The sequence below is a fragment of the Anabas testudineus genome, chromosome 18, assembly GCF_900324465.2.
Source record: "Anabas testudineus chromosome 18, fAnaTes1.2, whole genome shotgun sequence".
Lineage (NCBI taxonomy): Eukaryota > Metazoa > Chordata > Actinopteri > Anabantiformes > Anabantidae > Anabas > Anabas testudineus.
This window is the reverse complement of record NC_046627.1, coordinates 21552759-21570631: the sequence shown is the minus strand read 5'-3', so window position 1 is coordinate 21570631 and position 17873 is coordinate 21552759. Positions and strand designations below refer to the sequence as shown.

The following is a 17873-nucleotide window of genomic DNA, read 5'->3' as shown; positions in this document are numbered from 1 at the left end:
TGGTATTTTAATAAAATGAAATGTCATCACATTAATGCAATTTAGTGGTTTTAATGTTGTGCTTGACAGAAGTCACCATATGAATACAGATGTTTTGATATTGTTTTGACAGGACACCTTTCATACAGCTGACAGGAATTATTAGGAAGTAATTATATTTTGTTCACTAAATCTTATTTTCCAATTCAATTATTTACATATCTTCCATCCCCTTAAAACAAGTAGCCCATAGTCCCCTAATTGATTCAAATATGATTGATATCAACCTCCTGCTCATATGTTTAGTCAGTGCTGTAGCTGTTTTTGATTTGATCCATCCACAGGTCCTGAAGTTGATGCGGCAGTCTGGTTCCAGACTGCTTCTGCTGCCCTCTGTATGGCCTCTCCTGGAGTTTCTGCTCCTTCGGCTGCTTCATATCCTCTCTGGAACCCCTCTAACCCGCCTTTCTGAGCAGCAGCTACAACTGTATGTTTTACTGTTGTGGCTGTAAAACCCTGAAGCTCTTGCGCATTGCTAAACATTGATTTAAACATTCCTGCCACACCAAGAAAAGCCCCCAACAACACACCTGTTGCAACACCTGCTACTCTGATCACTAATGTGTTAAATACGCTTTTTTTAGCTTCATTTCTGATCTGTTCCTGTGACATGTTTCCTACGGACTGTGCGATGTTCTCTTCCTCTCTCTGTATTTCTCTTTTCACCGCGTTTAACATTTCGTTGGTGTAATAGTTGCCATTGTTTGCTTGAATTATCTTGTCTATCGTCCTGAGTAGGTTTTCCACTTGGAACTGGTTGCTCCTGTAGTCCTCTCCATTGTTCTTCCAGTATTTATTATCCACAACGTGGCACCGGCCTCCGCACTTCTTCACCAGATCACTCAGTGCTTTGTTCTGACTGACAAACTCATCAATCTTTGTCTCCTCGGGGAGCTGGTCGCCATGAGTGAAGACAACTGCAGCATGTTTCAGAGCATCTTCAGAGAAATACTGGCATATTTGTTTGATGACATCCCGTTCCTGAGTTGTGAATTTCTCCACTTTAAGCACAATGAGAAAGGCGTGAGGCCCAGGAGCGCACTCTGTGATACACCTCATTATTTCAGCCTTGAGTAAAGTCTCAGACCCACATGTGTCAAAAAAACTGTGAGTGTCGATCAACGTCATGCTTTTTCCATCGACATATTTAGTTTCTGCACAGGAAGCACTTGTTTCTGAGATGGGAAGATGGCTTATCTTGAACACCTCTTCTCCAAATATGGTGTTAGCGAGGCTGCTTTTCCCAACTCCAGTTTTTCCCAACAGGACAACCCTCCATGAAGTTAGCTCTATAAGAGAATGACGGCACTTATGTTAATTTGGCCTTTTATAAAATATTTGCAACAAATAATTTTTTGTTTGGGTTTTTTTTCATTCTTAATCAATTAATTGTATATGGTATACAATTTGAGCTGTGAAATTTCCTACTTTAGCTCAAAGCTATCATCACCATGGTAACATGTTTGCTGTGCTAATCCTAACATGCTAAATAGGATTAGCACAGCAAACATGTTGGATAAAAGCGTCATGCTCGTGCTAAATGACTAAATGTAAACATGCTGTTGTTTTGCAGCTACATCCTAATATTATTACCATTACCATTTAAAGGTATTTGACCTCATTGTCTAAATAAAAAAATATATATATATATTTCATTCCTTTATAGTTCAGTGTGTGGAGGAAACATTTACAGCATAAATCCATGTAAATCAAGCTCTACTCACCATCCATGTCGAAAACAAAATTACTGTTGTTACCCGAAATGTTGTTCGTTCTTTTGCAGTGGCTTGACTGTACTTTTATTTTCTACCAGTCGGACTTGTTGGTCGATGCAGTCTGAACAAAGAAGGAACAGAGTGGATATATCTGAGTGGCTGCTGCAGGGCTGTGTTGCCAAAAATATTCGTCGAAAAATCAGTAACTGCACGAAATATGTCAAAGTACAAGCAGAGAATTTCACACAATCAAATGTATGTATTTGAAAATGTAATATGTATTTTTAATGATTGTTTACAATTGTATACTTATTTACAACACAGTTGTGTAAAATGATGATATGATACTGGCAGAAGTAAAGACAGGCGCAAATAAATGCATGAATGACAGTTTCCAGCTAAACAGGTTAAACTGAAACTCTACTTTAATCCATACCCTACTTACTTTTTGTGAATGCTTTACGTGAGAAGATTACAGCTGCACCTCTTCATACTTTTTTAGGGTGGAGCGTTGTTTCGGCAACATCCATGCTCTGCTAGATGGAATCAACTATACAAGTAAACACACTGGAAACAATAGGACCTTTGAGTTCTACAGGTGACCCGTGATTGGATTACTCCTCTTTTGTAGACGGGCATCTATGCTGTGAATGGTCCTTATCACAAAGTGGAAATTACAGGTGTTTCCTATTTTCATGAACGTGCCTCCAGAAACACATTTGTAAGTCACTGTGTAGTGTGAAAGACTATTTTCCAAAACTTTCCTTCAGTGAATTGGTGGAAAAGCAGCCTTAAAGTTGAATATTGTATGCTGTTAACAAACCCAGTAAAATTACCAAAAAGTGCTTTAGATTTGATATATTTTTTGTTTTTCTTTTCTTTTCCCTACTTACACTGTGGTACTGAAACACAGACAAAATCCTATTATTTATTTATTATAGAAACAGAAGTAAAAGGTACATATGTTGAAGTTTTGAGCCACTGCTGCTCCAGATGGTATTTATAGCAGCAGAAATGTGTACTGTATGTGGAACCATATCATTTATACTAGTTTACATCATACTCTATTGACCATTGTAATAAGGAAATATGCCACCAGTCTGTTTTTCTAGTTTATTGACCAAAACAAAACTATACAGCACAGAGGAATACAGCATATACACATGTATACAGAAAAGAGTAGAACATTTTATTTTCATACAAAGGTTTGTTCTCGACAGTTAAAAACTTTTTTATACTGCCTTCACTGGTGGGATTGCACCTTAAGTTGTACTGCATCAGCTGGTGGACACCCAGTTACAGTAATTCGGATTTTTGTCCTTTTACTGCGGCTGGTTAGTGTAGTGGTAACATCACCGCCTCCCATGTGGGAGACTGGGGTTCAAATCCCAGTTGTGGCCTAACACCAGTAGGGGTCCTTAGGCAAGACCTCCTCACGCTCACCCTGCCTACCTTTGTACCTTGTAATGACTTGTAAGTCGCTTTGGATAAAAGCGTCTGCTAAATGACTAAAATGTAAATGTACTGCTGTAGCTAGTTGTGGTGCTAAGTCATGTGGTGGTGTTTCTGGCAATACCATAACGTTTTAAATTCCTTATCACAGCTGTTATAGTTGCGAACAATCCCACTATGACAGCCAAACCCCAAAAACCTTTAATCCATGTCAGTGATGAATTGTTCGCCTGCTTTTTGAACACATGGATTTTAGCCTGTTGTCTAATCTCTTCCTGTGCCATGTTTAACGAAGACTGTCTGATGCATTCTTCTTCGTTCTGTATTTTGATTTCCAATGCTTGGAGCTTTTCATCGGTGTAGTAGCCTCCATTGTTTTCCATCACTATGTTTTCTATGGTGTTGAGCAGCTCTGCTACCTGGAACATGTTGCTCCTGTATTCATCCTCATTGTTTTTCTTCCAGTATTTATTATCAACAATGTGGCACCGGCCACCACACTTCCTCACCAGATCCCTCAGTCCCTCACTTTGATCTACATATTCCTCAATTTTCATGTCTTCAGGGAGCTGGTCACCATGTGTGAAGACAACCACAGCATATGTTAAAGCATCTTCAGAGAACTGGTTACACATCTGTGCGATGACGGCCTTCTCGTGCTCTGTGAATTTCTCCACTTTAAGCACAATGAGAAACACATGAGGCCCAGGAGCGCACTCTGTGAGACACCTCAATATCTCAGGCTTGTTGTCCTCCTCAGACCTTCCTGGGTCAAAGAAACCAGGAGTGTCGATCAAAGTGATGCTCTTTCCATTTAAAGATTTGGTCTCAGCTTTACATTCTTTAGTTTCAGAATTAAGAGTATGATTGATTGTGAAGAGTTCCTCTCCAAATATGGTGTTGGCCAAGTTGCTTTTCCCAGCTCCAGTTTTTCCCAGCAGGACAATCCTCCTTGTGTCTGGGGTTTGACAAGAATAATAGTTTTTAATCAATCTATCTTTTGCATGTTAACTTATCAATGCATGTTAATTTATCAATGCAAAGCACAAGGTCAATTTGCTGTCATGATACATTGTAATAATTCAGAACACGTGCAGTGGTTGCCATTTTGTAGGTGTGTACTATAACAGCGAAAAGTTGCCCAGTGCCTTCTTAAAAATAATATAATCACACAATATTTTCTAAGCCAGATCTCACAAAGAGAAGACACAGTCATTGACAGTTCACGTGGTTGTTCAAATTAGCTTTACAGTGGCATCTGTCTGAGCTTTTAATTTAAATTTTAAGAAAAGATTTTGGGGTTGGTATATTGTATGGTGATTTGATTTAAATGCCAGCTAAAAGAAATAAGCTTAACTTACCTCCCATGCTGTAAAAGATAGCACTGAAACAAATTGTCAGATCCACGAGACGTCTCAACTGCAAGTCTTTTCGCTTGTGCTCTTGCTCCAACTCTTCATTTGTTTTTGTTTTTTTCTACCTGTCTGACTTGTTTTCCCAGCTACAAGCTGATGGGCTGATCAACTCACATTAGCTTTCATAGAATTGCATTAAACACATTACACATTTTACATTTTACTATAGCCTTTAAGCCAGTAATAATGTTTGTAGTCAACCACAAATAGTTAGATATCACAATATATGTCAGGAGATTAGACAAAAACACATATACTAAAGTTGTAATACAAGGATATATGTTATTATTTGAAATACCATGTAGGCTAATTTATTCATAAACCTCTATTCATGTTCAAGAAAATTGACATTTACATGATGACATTTGATTGTTCCAATCTTTTATTTAAAATGACTTTTGCCTCCATCTTTAACCCAACACTGACTCTCATCCGTCTGACAGCATAGACAGAGATAACAGGTAAAGCAGGAAGTTGAAGCTGGGAAACAAATTTCTTGACACTTGCTTCTGAATTAAATTCGTTTTTTGTTAAGATTATATGAATGCATAAAACAATCGTGTCATCTGTAAAAACCTGGAATGTATTGTTGGCAGTGGCAGCATGGTTAGATTATACCACTTAATAAACCACTTACTAAGTTCAAGTTAAATATAAAAAACAACAACTATCAGGTTTTCTTCTTCCCAACTGATGCATGGATGCATGTGAATGGATTAGTGATACTGCATCTACATATCAAACACATGATAGATACTAAGACAAACTGTATGTCTTCTATCTGCAAACATGACAGTACAATTTAAATACATTTACATTGATTATTGTACTACTACAGGTTTTTAAACGACTGATACTGGGTTTGTGGTTGACTGCCCTAGAAAATAATGCACAGCCACGTTAAAACATTTTTATTAGTATCTATTATGTGTTTGATATGTAGATGCAGTATCACTAATCCATTCATTATTAACAACAGGCTGTTATTAGTCAGTTGTTTTAACTCTGTGAAGACTGCAGCTGTTGAACTTGATCATAATTGACATTGTAATCACTTGTCCAGTAGATCTCTTACTCTCCCTGATGTTAGCCTGTACCAGATGGTGTCTGTGCCTCTGCTTTTGCTCCTGTTGCTGCAATTCCAGCTGCTGCTCCTATTGCTGCTCCCAGAACTACTGCTACTGTTGTTGCCTCGTCTTTCATTATTTGAATCGCCCCGCCAAGGAAAGCTCCTAACAGTACCCCAGTTGTGACTCCTGCAGCTTTAAATAAATGCTTCTCAAAGACATTTGTTTTAGCCTTTTGTGGGACCTCCTGTGGTGAGATGTCTGCAGATGATTGTGTAATGTTCACTTGCTCTTGTTGTATTTCACGCTGCACTGCTTGTAGCATCTCATTGGTATAGCAGCTTCCTCTGTTTGCCTCAATTACCTTATCTATTGTGTTGAGTAGCTCTGCCACCTGAAACTGGTTGCTCCTGTACTGATCCTGCTGGCTGTTTTTCCAGTATTTATTATCAATAACATGGCATCGGCCCTCGCACTTCTTCAGCAGATCACTTAGATCCTCACTTTCATTGGCAAACTCTTCGATCCTCATTTCTTCAAGAAGTTGGTCACCATGAGTAAAGACGACAATGGTATATTTTAAAGCTTCTTCTGAGAAATACTGATGAAGTTTTTGTATGACAGCCTTCTCCTGCTCTGTGAATTTCTCCACTTTAAGCACAATGAGAAAAACATGAGGCCCAGGAGCGCACTCTGTGATACACCTCACTATCTCAGCCTTCATCTCCTCCTCAGATCTATATGTGTCAAAAAATCCAGGAGTGTCGATCCACATTATAGTTTTTCCATTGACAGACTTGTTTTTTCCTTGACATTCACTTGTTCCTGATTTGGGTGTATGGTTTATCTTGAATGCTGTCTCTCCGAATATGGTATTGGCGAGGCTGCTTTTTCCAGCTCCAGTTTTTCCTAAGACCACAATCCTTCTGGTGAACTCTGTGAGACATTGATGAGTTTATGTTAGTGATATACAATACATTACTCCAGTTTGTTTCTTGTGTTGCAGGAAATATACATCGCAAAAATCAGTTCATAAACAGTTAATTCTGCAGACATTTGCAGCTTGCAAGTAATGGAACATGTCCTACTTTAAAAAATTGTCAGTTCTCTTATCTGTGATTTCATTGTGTAGTATAATTTGGTACAATGGATCAGTGGCCTATTTGCTTTTCTTCTAATATAAAGGAGTAATTTGTCTGTGAGATGACTCACTTATAGAATATCATTATCACTGAATAATGGACTCCATAATACTATGTGCAGGACATATTAGAATTCTAGTATCTTCACAACCCCCGTTTGATTTTATTGAGACGGACCAACTCTTTACTTCTGTAAGTGCTCAGTATAAGACAATAAATAACAGGAAGTGACTTACCACTCATGCTTTGAAAAAAACAAACCAATCCAGAGAAGAAGACGTTGTAACTCTTCTTTAGCTTTGCCAAAGTTTGTCAGATAGTCAAAAATCTAAGCAAGTAGAAAATATGAGCAAGCACTTTTCAGAAAATATTCATCACAAACATCTAAATAGCAGTTGATAGTGAGTAATCACAAAGATGTTGTGACTCCTCTTTAGCTTTTCTAAAGTTTGTCTCTTGCTTTCTTTCTCTGCCAGTCTGACTTGTTTCTCTGTGTCAAGCTAATGGAATGAGTATGTTACATAATACACTTTTTTTTGTACAAGCCTAATAACAGGCACAACATCAAAGCTATGACACTGAAGTTTGTATACATCTAAAATTGAAAAAATTGATTTTTTTAATATACATATCCAGGTATTTACAATTGCAAAACCAGCTCATAAACAGAGACACTTTGTTGACAATAGCCGCTTTCTGGCTTACTGGCAAATAATGGTTTACTTCAAATGTAAATAAAAGTTCACTGCTTACAATCGAAGTGCCATGCATCACATTAGATGCAATTGTAGATGCAGGGGTTACAAAAGCAGGATTCTCTGACACATGATCCATCAGTGGAAAATGGTCCATTAGTGGCACTTGCCAGGTCTTTAGAGCAAATCTAACTTGCTCACAAACTTCACATTACCCAAATTGTCAAATCAGACCTCCATGCAAGGGTCTAGAACTGTTTTTAGGCTTTTGTCTTCCTAAAATCTGCTATGAATTGCATAGATCTTTTAAAAAATAATCATAATTTATTATGTACTTTGTATGGTCCAACATACTCAGAGTGACACAGTGAGATGGTAACAATTCAATTGTTTTATCTTGTTGTTTCTCACACTGTTGCCTACTGTTTGCCCAAGGGGGATTTGTTGGGTTTTCTATATGACTCCATGCAGCATATAGGATATTTCATTTGTTGTATTTTAGATATAATGTAAAATCTTATCCTTAATGTGCCTTCAGATAATTTTATTGTGATTTGGCACAATATACAGTAAATACACTGATATGTATTTTATGGAATACTACTAGTAAGATAATATTTTAATATCCGTCTTACCTCCAATAATCTACTTAAAATCATTGTGTTAAACTGCTCTCTAGTGGACACTTCAGGTAGCATTTTCAGTGCTTTATAATTTTTCTATTTATTTATTTGTGTATGTGTGTTGTTTATACACAGAATAATGTGCAGAATGTCTAGTGCCTACCTCCTCGACAAAGAAAATAATGTTGTCTGTAATTCAACTTTAAGCTACAGAACACAACTTTTTTCGAATATTTTTTGTAAAAACAAATTATTTTGTAACAACAATTTATTTTAGTGTAGAGAAGCTGTGTCAAAGCTATGGATGCACCATGCAGACTTTTTCAGTTCCGATACTGATAGATATCAGCTGATTCCTGATACCGATCTAATCTGACTGTCAAATTAATAGACCGTATATTTCATATCTACTATACATCTTGTGGACGACAACGGAGTCAGCCTTAAAATGCAAAAAATAATCATGCATAATTTTTTATTATTAAAATAAACTACTGTGCATGGCCACAACTTGGAACAGAATTTAAAATAAATAGGAGTCAAACTTTCTTGTAAAAATTTATTACAAACAGGAATTTAAACCCTAACTGGAACCATGAAGGCATCTAAATATTACCTGTGTGAAATGAAAGTACGATCAATCATGACAGGTTGGCAGACATTCCCAATAACTAAATATAACATGTAAAAAATATTTAGAAAATGTATATACAAAAACATAGTTAATTGCAATTTGTTCGCAATGTCTCAAGCTTTTCCGTGAATTAATATAATTTTGGAATTTTGTTATTTTTGTTATTATTTTTAATGAGAGTTGTATGAAATAATGAGAATGTTTTGTAATCTAACTAGATAAAATGATGCAGTGTGTTATTATGAACAAATAGGGCTTTACATACAATAACTTTGTGTCTAATGAGGACAAGGTGTGTCTGAGTAGGACGATGTTCATGTTGCAATGAGACATGTAACGTGTAAAACAAAAGGTTTCTTGTTATCCTGAGAACATTCTAGTTACTCAAACCTCACCCTAACCCCTGAATCCACTGTCAACAAAAGTAATATTAATACTCCAAACATTAAGAGTAGAGTCTCAGTAATTGGTTCCTGGATGCAAAATGATAAAAACAGCAATAAATAGAATACAATCACAAGTAATATTATTCCTTTATGTTGTAAAATGGTTCATATGTGGTCCTGCAAGGTTTTGAAAATTTCTTTGCATTTATTATATACTTTTATTAAGAAACGTATTGTTTTGTATATCCATACTCCCACCTTTGCTACTGCTGCTGCTGCTCCTATTATTCCTATTATTCCTGCTGCAGCTTGCACCATTTTTCCTATCACTGACGATAGTCTGCTCAGGGGTCTTACATATTGAACTGCAGCCTGGACTGTATGTCCCAGCCCTAATGCTAAAGGTAAAAATGTTGCTGCAAGTGCTGATCCTAACAAGCCAAACACACTACTCATGAAACGCCAAAATCCACCACCACCTGCTGGTGATTTTGTATTTTTTACTTTTGCATCCTCTCTGTTTGTCTTTTCTTTATTTTTCTCTTCTTCCTTTATGTCTTCGTCTTCAGTTTCAGTTTTTTCTTCTATTTTTTTTGCATCTTTTTCATCTGTTTCTCTTGAATCATCATTCGTTGCTACATCTGCTCCTTTTTGTTGTCCACCTTGCAAAACTACAACGGTTGGTGTAAAAAAAGCTTCAGCCAAGGACTCTGCTGCAGGACCTGTTAATCTGAACCACACATTCCTGGAGACACTGTTCACAGCTGTTTTGCTGACGTCTCCTTGTGGCATGTTTCCTTCATCTGTTTCTCTTTTCACTGCTTTCAGCTTCTTTTTGCTGTAGCAGCTTCCTTTGTTTTGCATCACTATCTTATCTATGGTATTGAGAAGCTCTGCCACCTGGAACTGGTTGCTCCTGCGATCACCCTGTTTGTCATTTTTCCAGTAGTTATTGTAAACAACGTGGCATCGACCACTGCACTTCTTCACCAGAGTACTGAGAGATTCACTCTGCTTCACAAACTCCTCAATCTTCAGTCCTTTAGGGAGTTGTTCACCATGAGTGAAAACCACTGCAGCATATTTAAAAGCTTCATCGGAGAAATATTGACATATTTTTGTGATCATGACATGTCCCTGCTCCATGAATTTGTCTACTTCAAACACAATGAGAAAGACGTGAGGCCCAGGAGCGCACTCTGTGATACACCTCATCATCACATGCTTCATTTCTTCCTCTGGTTTTTCTGTGTCAAAGAAATCGGGAGTGTCAATCACAGAAATTCTTCTTCCATGAACAGATTTGGACTCTGCTTGATATTCACTTGTTTTGCCAGTGGTGGACTGATTTATCTTGAACACATCTTCTCCAAATATGATGTTAGCAAGGCTACTTTTCCCAGCTCTAGTTGTTCCCAGTAGGACAATCCTGTATGACTTTAGCACTAGAACAGAACTATTATACATATGGTTAATATGTAGTTATATGTTGATTATACTTTTACTTTACAAGATGTCTGTTTGTTAAAAACACACTGAAATATATTTAGAGGATATTTACAGTCACACATGACTGCTGAACATGAACGGAGTGGGGGTGTAATAATTACTTCCCTCAGTGTCAAACTGAATCTAATATGAGACTGCCCCCAGGTGTCCCAACATTATATTGTACAAGTAATTTCTCCAGTTATCTTGTTAGGAAAATGTTATCTGTTCAAATTACATTAAATAAATGTTTCATGTTTCGGTTTCTGTACTTTTTTGTACTAGTTTTTTCAGTATTTTTCAGAGATAAACAATTCAGTAATTCATCCTTACTTGTACATCTTCGTCAGCTTCTCGTCTAGATGGTATTTTCACTGTTTCTCTTATCATGTGCTCTTCCTGTTATTACTATTGCGCCATCTGGTGCCATGAAGCCTCACAACTATAGTTGCTCTCCTTCTGTGACAAGTTTCTTGATGATGCTAAATGCACACTTCCTCTTTCTGTATTTCTTTCTTCACTTCTTTTACTACAACTATAGAGACCATGTACTTTATAATTACTGTACAAGTTGTGCCTGCATCTAGATGATCAAACAAAATATTATTAAATATTAAAACGTATGTTTCCAGGTGTAAGATCCTGGAAATCCTGTTCTGTCTTATGTCACCACGAGGTTTAAGTTTGCAGTTATGAGTAAAATATCCGAACATTTATTGTCATGAAGTTGTACACACACTTTGTACACACACGCCTCATATTAACATTATTAACCTATTGGTCCTGTGACCAGTTTTCAGAGATATGAATAACACTAATGCTGAAAATGATGCATCACAAATACCAAACATGTGGCTGATTCAGGAGTACAGGAGGCTGCATGCTCGTATGCTACGTGTTATACTTGCCAGTACTGAACTGTTCAAAGTAGTTAGTCTACAACATGTTTTAAATGTAACTCTTTATATAACAAGAAGAAGAAACCAAGACCTACCAGCCATATTGTTCATGTGGAAATTAGTAAGCAGTAAAAAAACTGTGTCTTTCAGACCTTTGCAGTGTCTTCTCTGGTGCAGCTCTTTTACTTTAGTTTTACTTTCAGTTGCATGTGTGTGTGACTGACATGTGGAGGGGGTGGGTATGTAATGTAATGTTTTACATTTACTCTGTACACTAATCAACATTAACCACCGTCAGTCAAAATGTATAAGACTGTCATGACATTGTCCAGGTTTGAATAATTTCATTTGAAAACATTTTCAAAGAAATCTAGAAAGTTAGATTGCTGAACACAAAACACAAAATTTCTTTAACCAAACTCAGAATTTCCATTATGTACCTCATTGTAATATCAGATTAATATACAGAAAAGTGTCAACAAATGATTAACCCCTGCGATCACCCTGTTTGTCATTTTTTCAGTAGTTATTGTAAACAACGTGGCATCGGCCACTGCACTTCTTCACCAGATCACTGAGAGATTCATTAAGTTAATTACAATTAGAAGCCAACTTAACTCATCGCAGAAATTAGTGATCTATATCACCTAATCATTTGTGTCTTAAATATCTTTTATCTACTGTATAATTACCTTTTTAACAACCAGAACAGCTGATAAATACTAAGATAATACTAAATAACAAACTGGGAATTTCTGTTTGTTCTTAACCATCAACTTTAATCCAAGGTTGATCCTTTGACCAAGGTCTAAAATTAAATTTCCAGCTACAACAATAAACAATTTTAAGATGTTTACATTGAATGAACAACAGCAATGTTTAAATTTTTTCAGTGCCTTTTAGTAACTATTAAATTGTTCATATGTACATTTAAGGGTCTTCAGGTGGCTTAGGCCCATTTTGTCTTTAAATCAGATTTTAGAGCAAATTAATGATTTTCGACAACATGAATAATAAACATTATTTGTTATAATTTTAATTGTTTAAACTGGGAGGTATTTTCACTCAGTCCATGTCAGACTTCTTTTTAATTCCAAGATTTGCCTCAGTGGTAATGCGCCATAAATTATTTACTCAGATATTCTGTTTCAGTTTTTGAAACACCAAATGAAAAGAAAGAAGAACTCAAAATCTTTGCAGAAAGGAAAGTATTTCATATAATTATTATTTTTTATTTTAGAAATACACATTACATTTATGATTTTTATGACTAAAATAATCTTCCCTATAATAGTTTTTTTCATTTATTAATGTTTCTAAGGTTTCCATGCAGTCTGACTTTAATTCTTTCCCCTTTTTTCACACTCACAGCTGTTTATTGACTCTTTTTGACCATTAGCTCTGATGCTGTGTTGCAACATCTAGTGCTTATTGAAAAATGTAACATTGACAGCTGCTGCTGCCTTCTTTGATGCTTCTCCCACGGGAGCAGCAAGTCATGTCAAACAACATTCTGGTCCCTTTTATAGCATCTGCTGCTGCTACAGCTGCTTGTTCTGCTGCTGCTTCTGCTGATTTAATACTTGTCCTTAAAATATTACAAACTAACATGACCATCTCCCATGCGCCAAATAAGGCTCCCAGCAAAACATCTTTACAAACACCTGCGACTCTGATCACAAACTCCTTAAAGACGTTCTTCTTAGCCCGCCTTGTGATCTCTTCCTCTGACATGTTTCCTGCTGACTGTCTAATATTTTCTTCCTCTTGTTGTATTTTTGCCTGCACTTCTTGTAGCATCTCATTGGTGTAGTAGCCTCCACTGTTTTCCATCACCATCTTGTCTATTGTTTTTAAGAGCTCCTCCACCTGGAACCTATTGGTCCTGTATTGATCTTCTGAGGTTTTGTTCCAGTATTTATTATCTATGACATGGCACCGGCCGCCACACTTCTTCACCAGATCACACACACTCTCATTGTCTTTAACAACATCGTTGATTGTCTGTCCATCTGGGATCTGGTCACCATGGGTGAAGAGAACTGTTGTGTATTTGAAAACGTCTTCAGAGAAGTATTCACATATTTTAGTGACGACAGCCTTCTCTTGCTCTGTGAATTTCTCCACTTTGAACATAATGAGAAAAGCATGAGGCCCAGGAGCGCACTCTGTGATACACCTCACTATCTCCCGCTTTATTTCCTCCTCAGCGTTGCTGCTGTCAAAGAAACCAGGAGTGTCAATGAGAGTAATTTCTTTTCCGTTGACAGAACCAGTTTTGGTTTGACATGTCTGAGTTTCTGAGTTGAAAGTGTGGTTGATCTTGAAAACTTCTTCTCCAAATATGGTGTTGGCCACGCTGCTCTTTCCAGCTCCAGTTTTTCCCAGTAGGACAATCCTCCTTCTGTTTGGGGCTGAAGAATAATGGTTTGTATGTATTACATTGTTTTACAACAAATATTATAATTTTTTTTTAAGTAAAGAGTAAACAAAAAAGCTCACAGAAGAAAAAAAACTCATCAATAATTGTTATTAAAATAGAATGCATTCATCTCAAAAAAACACATTTAGCAATTGGTTATAATGGACCGTGTAAAGTCAGACATATCAAAAACTAGCCAGAAAAGTCAAATTGTTTGAAACTATGGTGTTTATTAAACCTTTTAACAACAATCCCCCAAAAATATTTTGCAATATTTTTGTATAATTTTTGATACATTGGGTGGTTTGGCAGATAGTAGGTAGAAGGTGGTTAAAAATCTTCTCCACAAATTTGATACACACATCTGTAACACTATTTAACTGTAGCTAATATAAAGACAGTAATTATTTATTGTTTCAAAAAAGAAACTATTTATTTTTGAAACAATAACAAAATGAAGCTTATTCCTACTATAACATTTTAAAAAATTAGCAAAGATCATCCTGTAAAAAGTGTATTAATGATTTAATGATAGGTGCCATTTTTAAAACGTATAAAAAGCCCTTCCAGTGCCTGCATTGGAATGTTGATCCTCTATGTGGCAGAATACATCAGTGTATTTCCGGTCAAGACAACAGGTTTTTAAAAAAGTATTGATCATGTTGATAAGGTCTTAGGTCTCAACTCAGCCTCATAATTTCCTACAGAACTCCAACAACTGCTGCAAAAAAAGTTTTCATCAATGATGCTAACGCAGAGCCTGTTCATTTAAGACACAACTATGAGGAGGGAGCCTGAGGAGAGACTGGTTCCCTGAAACTTGAAAAGCTGTATAATTTTCCCAGAATACAGTTTTGAAACTCTGCTGCCACTCAAATAAGTATTTCCACTCATTGCACCACATTGACTTAATCATTCTGACGTTATGTGCATACCATCGATAAACAGAGGCTCAATGAACACACTAGCTCTCTCACCGAGACCAGAGTGCCTGTGTGTCCTATAAATAAAAACTAAATGAATGTTGGGTTTTCTTTGTGTTCTCCAGTGTGTCAGTCGATTGAACAGATCTAATTTAGTTTTTCATACATTTACGTTCCATAAACATTAGCAAATATCAATTAACATTATATGTCAATACTGCCAATGCATGTATCTGGGAACATACAAACACAAGTTCTAAGCTTTTATGAATATAATTTTTGGGGTTTTGAGGCATTCCTTAAACCAACAAGACATTTCATTTAAGATTTTTAAAATGAAACAAGAAAAAGGCAGATTGTTGTTGTTTTTGTGCCTGCTGTTCTTTTCTCTCTCCTCATTCCACTCACTCCTACCGGTTGAGGCAGTTGGCCACCCACTATGAGCCTGGTTCTGCTGGAGGTTTCTTCCTCTAAAGGGAGTTTTTCCTCTCCACTGTTGCCTAAAGCTAGCTTAAGTGAGATTGCTGGGTTTTCTACATCAATTTTGTATAATTATTCTCTGTAAGGTCTTAACCCTTACACTGTAACGTGCCTTGAAATGACTTCTGTTGTGAATTGGCGCTATACAAATAAAATCGAATTCTAATCTGAAAAAAGCTACCCAATGTCACCATTTCAGCACATTGTGTTTTCTTCCATTCATGTCTGTTGTCTCATCTATGGTCCCCTTCTCATTTCAGATACTATTCGTCCAACTCTTCAGTCTCCATGCATCTCGTTTACTCTCCTGTTACTGCAGAGTCCTTAGTTTATGCTGTTCATTTCTCTGTTTGCGTCCTGCCTGCCAAATAAAGAACACTGGTTCTCCAGCCTGGCTCAGATCCTGCTTTCGGGTCCGCACTCCTATTTGATACACTCAAGCTCCAAATTACTTTGTTTCTTTTCTTTAGACAAGACTTTTCTTTAGTTGTAAGACACTGTAATGTATTTCATTACAACTTTTATAGCATACATAAAATTTAATGATGTACAACAATCATGCTTGTTAGACAAGAATGTTATTTTTGACATGTTAGTTTCATTTAGATGAAAGTATCTGCCAACATACTACGTAATGTAATAATGTGTCTAATAGCGTGCAAAATTCCTACACTGACTTTGATCAAAGGATGCAGGCTACCGGTCAGTACCTTGTATCATGAAAACTATAGCTGGAGGCAGAGTTTTTTATTACAAAGCCCTAAGTTATGGAATAGCCTTCCAAATAGCATTCGGGACTCAGACACAGTCTCAGTATTTAAGTCTAGGCTAAAAAATCTATTTATTTAGTCAAGCATTTCTGTAAATTTCTGTTTTCCTACATCTAGTAATCAGTTGTTGGGTGTGGTTGTGGAGCACTTTGTGGGGCAGACGTCCACAAAGTATCAGTGGTTCGGAAACTTGCAGTAGTACAATAATCACTGTTAATGTATTTAAATTTTAATGTCATCTAGATGAACCATTTGTTTCATTAATATCTATCATGTGTTTGACATGTTGTGGAAATTAGTGAAAGGTCAAAATAATTTCAAATGTTCGATTGTATGCCTCTCAGATTCCTTTATTCTAGTTTCACTTTCACTTGCTGTTTGACGTGTGTGTGTGTGTGGACGGGGTGGGGGTGTAATAATTACTTCCCTCAGTGTCAAACTAATCAAAATATGAGACTGCCCCCAGGTGTCCTAACATTATATTTCACAAGTCATCTTCTCCAGTTATCTTGTTAGGAAAATGTTATCTGTTCAAATGACATTAAATAAATGTTTCATGTTTCAGTTTCTGTACTGTTTATTTTTCAGAGATAAAATAAAAACAAACATTATTTTTAATCCTCAATAAACAGTGTGGAGACTGATGTTGCTGTGATTATTTACTTGTACATCTTCGTAAGCTTCTCGTCTAGATGGTATTTTCACTGTTTCTCTTATCATGTGCTCTTCCTGTTATTACTATTGCGCCATCTGGTGCCATGAAGCCTCACAACTATAGTTGCTCTCCTTCTGTGACAAGTTTCTTGATGATGCTAAATGCACACTTCCTCTTTCTGTATTTCTTTCTTCACTTCTTTTACTACAACTATAGAGACCATGTACTTTATAATTACTGTACAAGTTGTGCCTGCATCTAGATGATCAAACAAAATATTATTAAATATTAAAACGTATGTTTCCAGGTGTAAGATCCTAGAAATCCTGTTCTGTCTTATGTCACCACGAGGTTTAAGTTTGCAGTTATGAGTAAAATATCCGAACATTTATTGTCATGAAGTTGTACACACACTTTGTACACACACGCTTCATATTAACATTATTAACCTATTGGTCCTGTGACCAGTTTTCAGAGATATGAATAACACTAATGCTGAAAATGATGCATCACAAATACCAAACATGTGGCTGATTCAGGAGTACAGGAGGCTGCATGCTCGTATGCTACGTGTTATACTTGCCAGTACTGAACTGTTCAAAGTAGTTAGTCTACAACATGTTTTAAATGTAACTCTTTATATAACAAGAAGAAGAAACCAAGACCTACCAGCCATATTGTTCATGTGGAAATTAGTAAGCAGTAAAAAAACTGTGTCTTTCGGACCTTTGCAGTGTCTTCTCTGGTGCAGCTCTTTTACTTTAGTTTTACTTTCAGTTGCATGTGTGTGTGTGACTGACATGTGGAGGGGGTGGGTATGTAATGTAATGTTTTACATTTACTCTGTACACTAATCAACATTAACCACCGTCAGTCAAAATGTATAAGACTGTCATGACATTGTCCAGGTTTGAATGATTTCATTTGAAAATATTTTCAAACAAATCCACAAAGTTAGATTGCTGAACACAAAATTTGTGCAGTATTTATGTCCTGTGTGATGTATTCCTACTCCTAACTAAGAGAGGAATGTGTGAAAAAGACGTAAACAGGCAAAAATTAAAGATT

General features: G+C 36.5%; 5 protein-coding genes across 6 annotated transcripts; all 5 read right to left on the bottom strand.

The window, feature by feature from the left end:
* Nucleotides 1-35: 35 nt before the first annotated feature.
* On the bottom strand, nt 36-2638 carry LOC113157388 (GTPase IMAP family member 7-like). Its single transcript, XM_026352873.1, has 3 exons — nt 2200-2638; nt 1764-1875; nt 36-1328 (listed from the first exon to the last, which is right to left on the bottom strand). Exons 2-3 carry the CDS (start codon nt 1768-1770, stop codon nt 286-288), a joined length of 1050 nt encoding a protein of 349 aa, XP_026208658.1. The 5' UTR covers nt 1771-1875; nt 2200-2638; the 3' UTR covers nt 36-285.
* A 215-nt stretch (nt 2639-2853) lies between these two features.
* LOC113157390 (GTPase IMAP family member 7-like) lies at nt 2854-4672 on the bottom strand. Of its 2 annotated transcripts, none has more exons than XM_026352875.1 (3): nt 4568-4672; nt 3277-4164; nt 2854-3077 (listed from the first exon to the last, which is right to left on the bottom strand). In XM_026352875.1, exons 1-2 carry the CDS (start codon nt 4572-4574, stop codon nt 3305-3307), a joined length of 867 nt encoding a protein of 288 aa, XP_026208660.1. In that variant the 5' UTR covers nt 4575-4672; the 3' UTR covers nt 2854-3077; nt 3277-3304. The 2 variants fall into 2 exon arrangements, with proteins under 2 accessions (XP_026208660.1, XP_026208661.1); XM_026352876.1 differs by having other exon boundaries at nt 2854-3083; nt 3283-4164.
* Nucleotides 4673-4994: 322 nt separating this feature from the next.
* On the bottom strand, nt 4995-7424 carry LOC113157389 (GTPase IMAP family member 7-like). The gene is made up of 2 exons (XM_026352874.1): nt 7067-7424; nt 4995-6624 (listed from the first exon to the last, which is right to left on the bottom strand). The coding sequence occupies exons 1-2, from the start codon at nt 7071-7073 to the stop codon at nt 5708-5710; spliced, it is 924 nt and encodes a 307-aa protein (XP_026208659.1). The 5' UTR covers nt 7074-7424; the 3' UTR covers nt 4995-5707.
* A 1817-nt stretch (nt 7425-9241) lies between these two features.
* LOC113157781 (GTPase IMAP family member 7-like) lies at nt 9242-11730 on the bottom strand. Its single transcript, XM_026353406.1, has 3 exons — nt 11651-11730; nt 9720-10613; nt 9242-9255 (listed from the first exon to the last, which is right to left on the bottom strand). Exons 1-3 carry the CDS (start codon nt 11664-11666, stop codon nt 9242-9244), a joined length of 924 nt encoding a protein of 307 aa, XP_026209191.1. The 5' UTR covers nt 11667-11730.
* A 1111-nt stretch (nt 11731-12841) lies between these two features.
* LOC113157202 (GTPase IMAP family member 7-like) lies at nt 12842-17564 on the bottom strand. Its single transcript, XM_026352529.1, has 2 exons — nt 17475-17564; nt 12842-13969 (listed from the first exon to the last, which is right to left on the bottom strand). The coding sequence occupies exons 1-2, from the start codon at nt 17488-17490 to the stop codon at nt 12984-12986; spliced, it is 1002 nt and encodes a 333-aa protein (XP_026208314.1). The 5' UTR covers nt 17491-17564; the 3' UTR covers nt 12842-12983.
* Between the last annotated feature and the right edge of the window lie 309 nt (nt 17565-17873).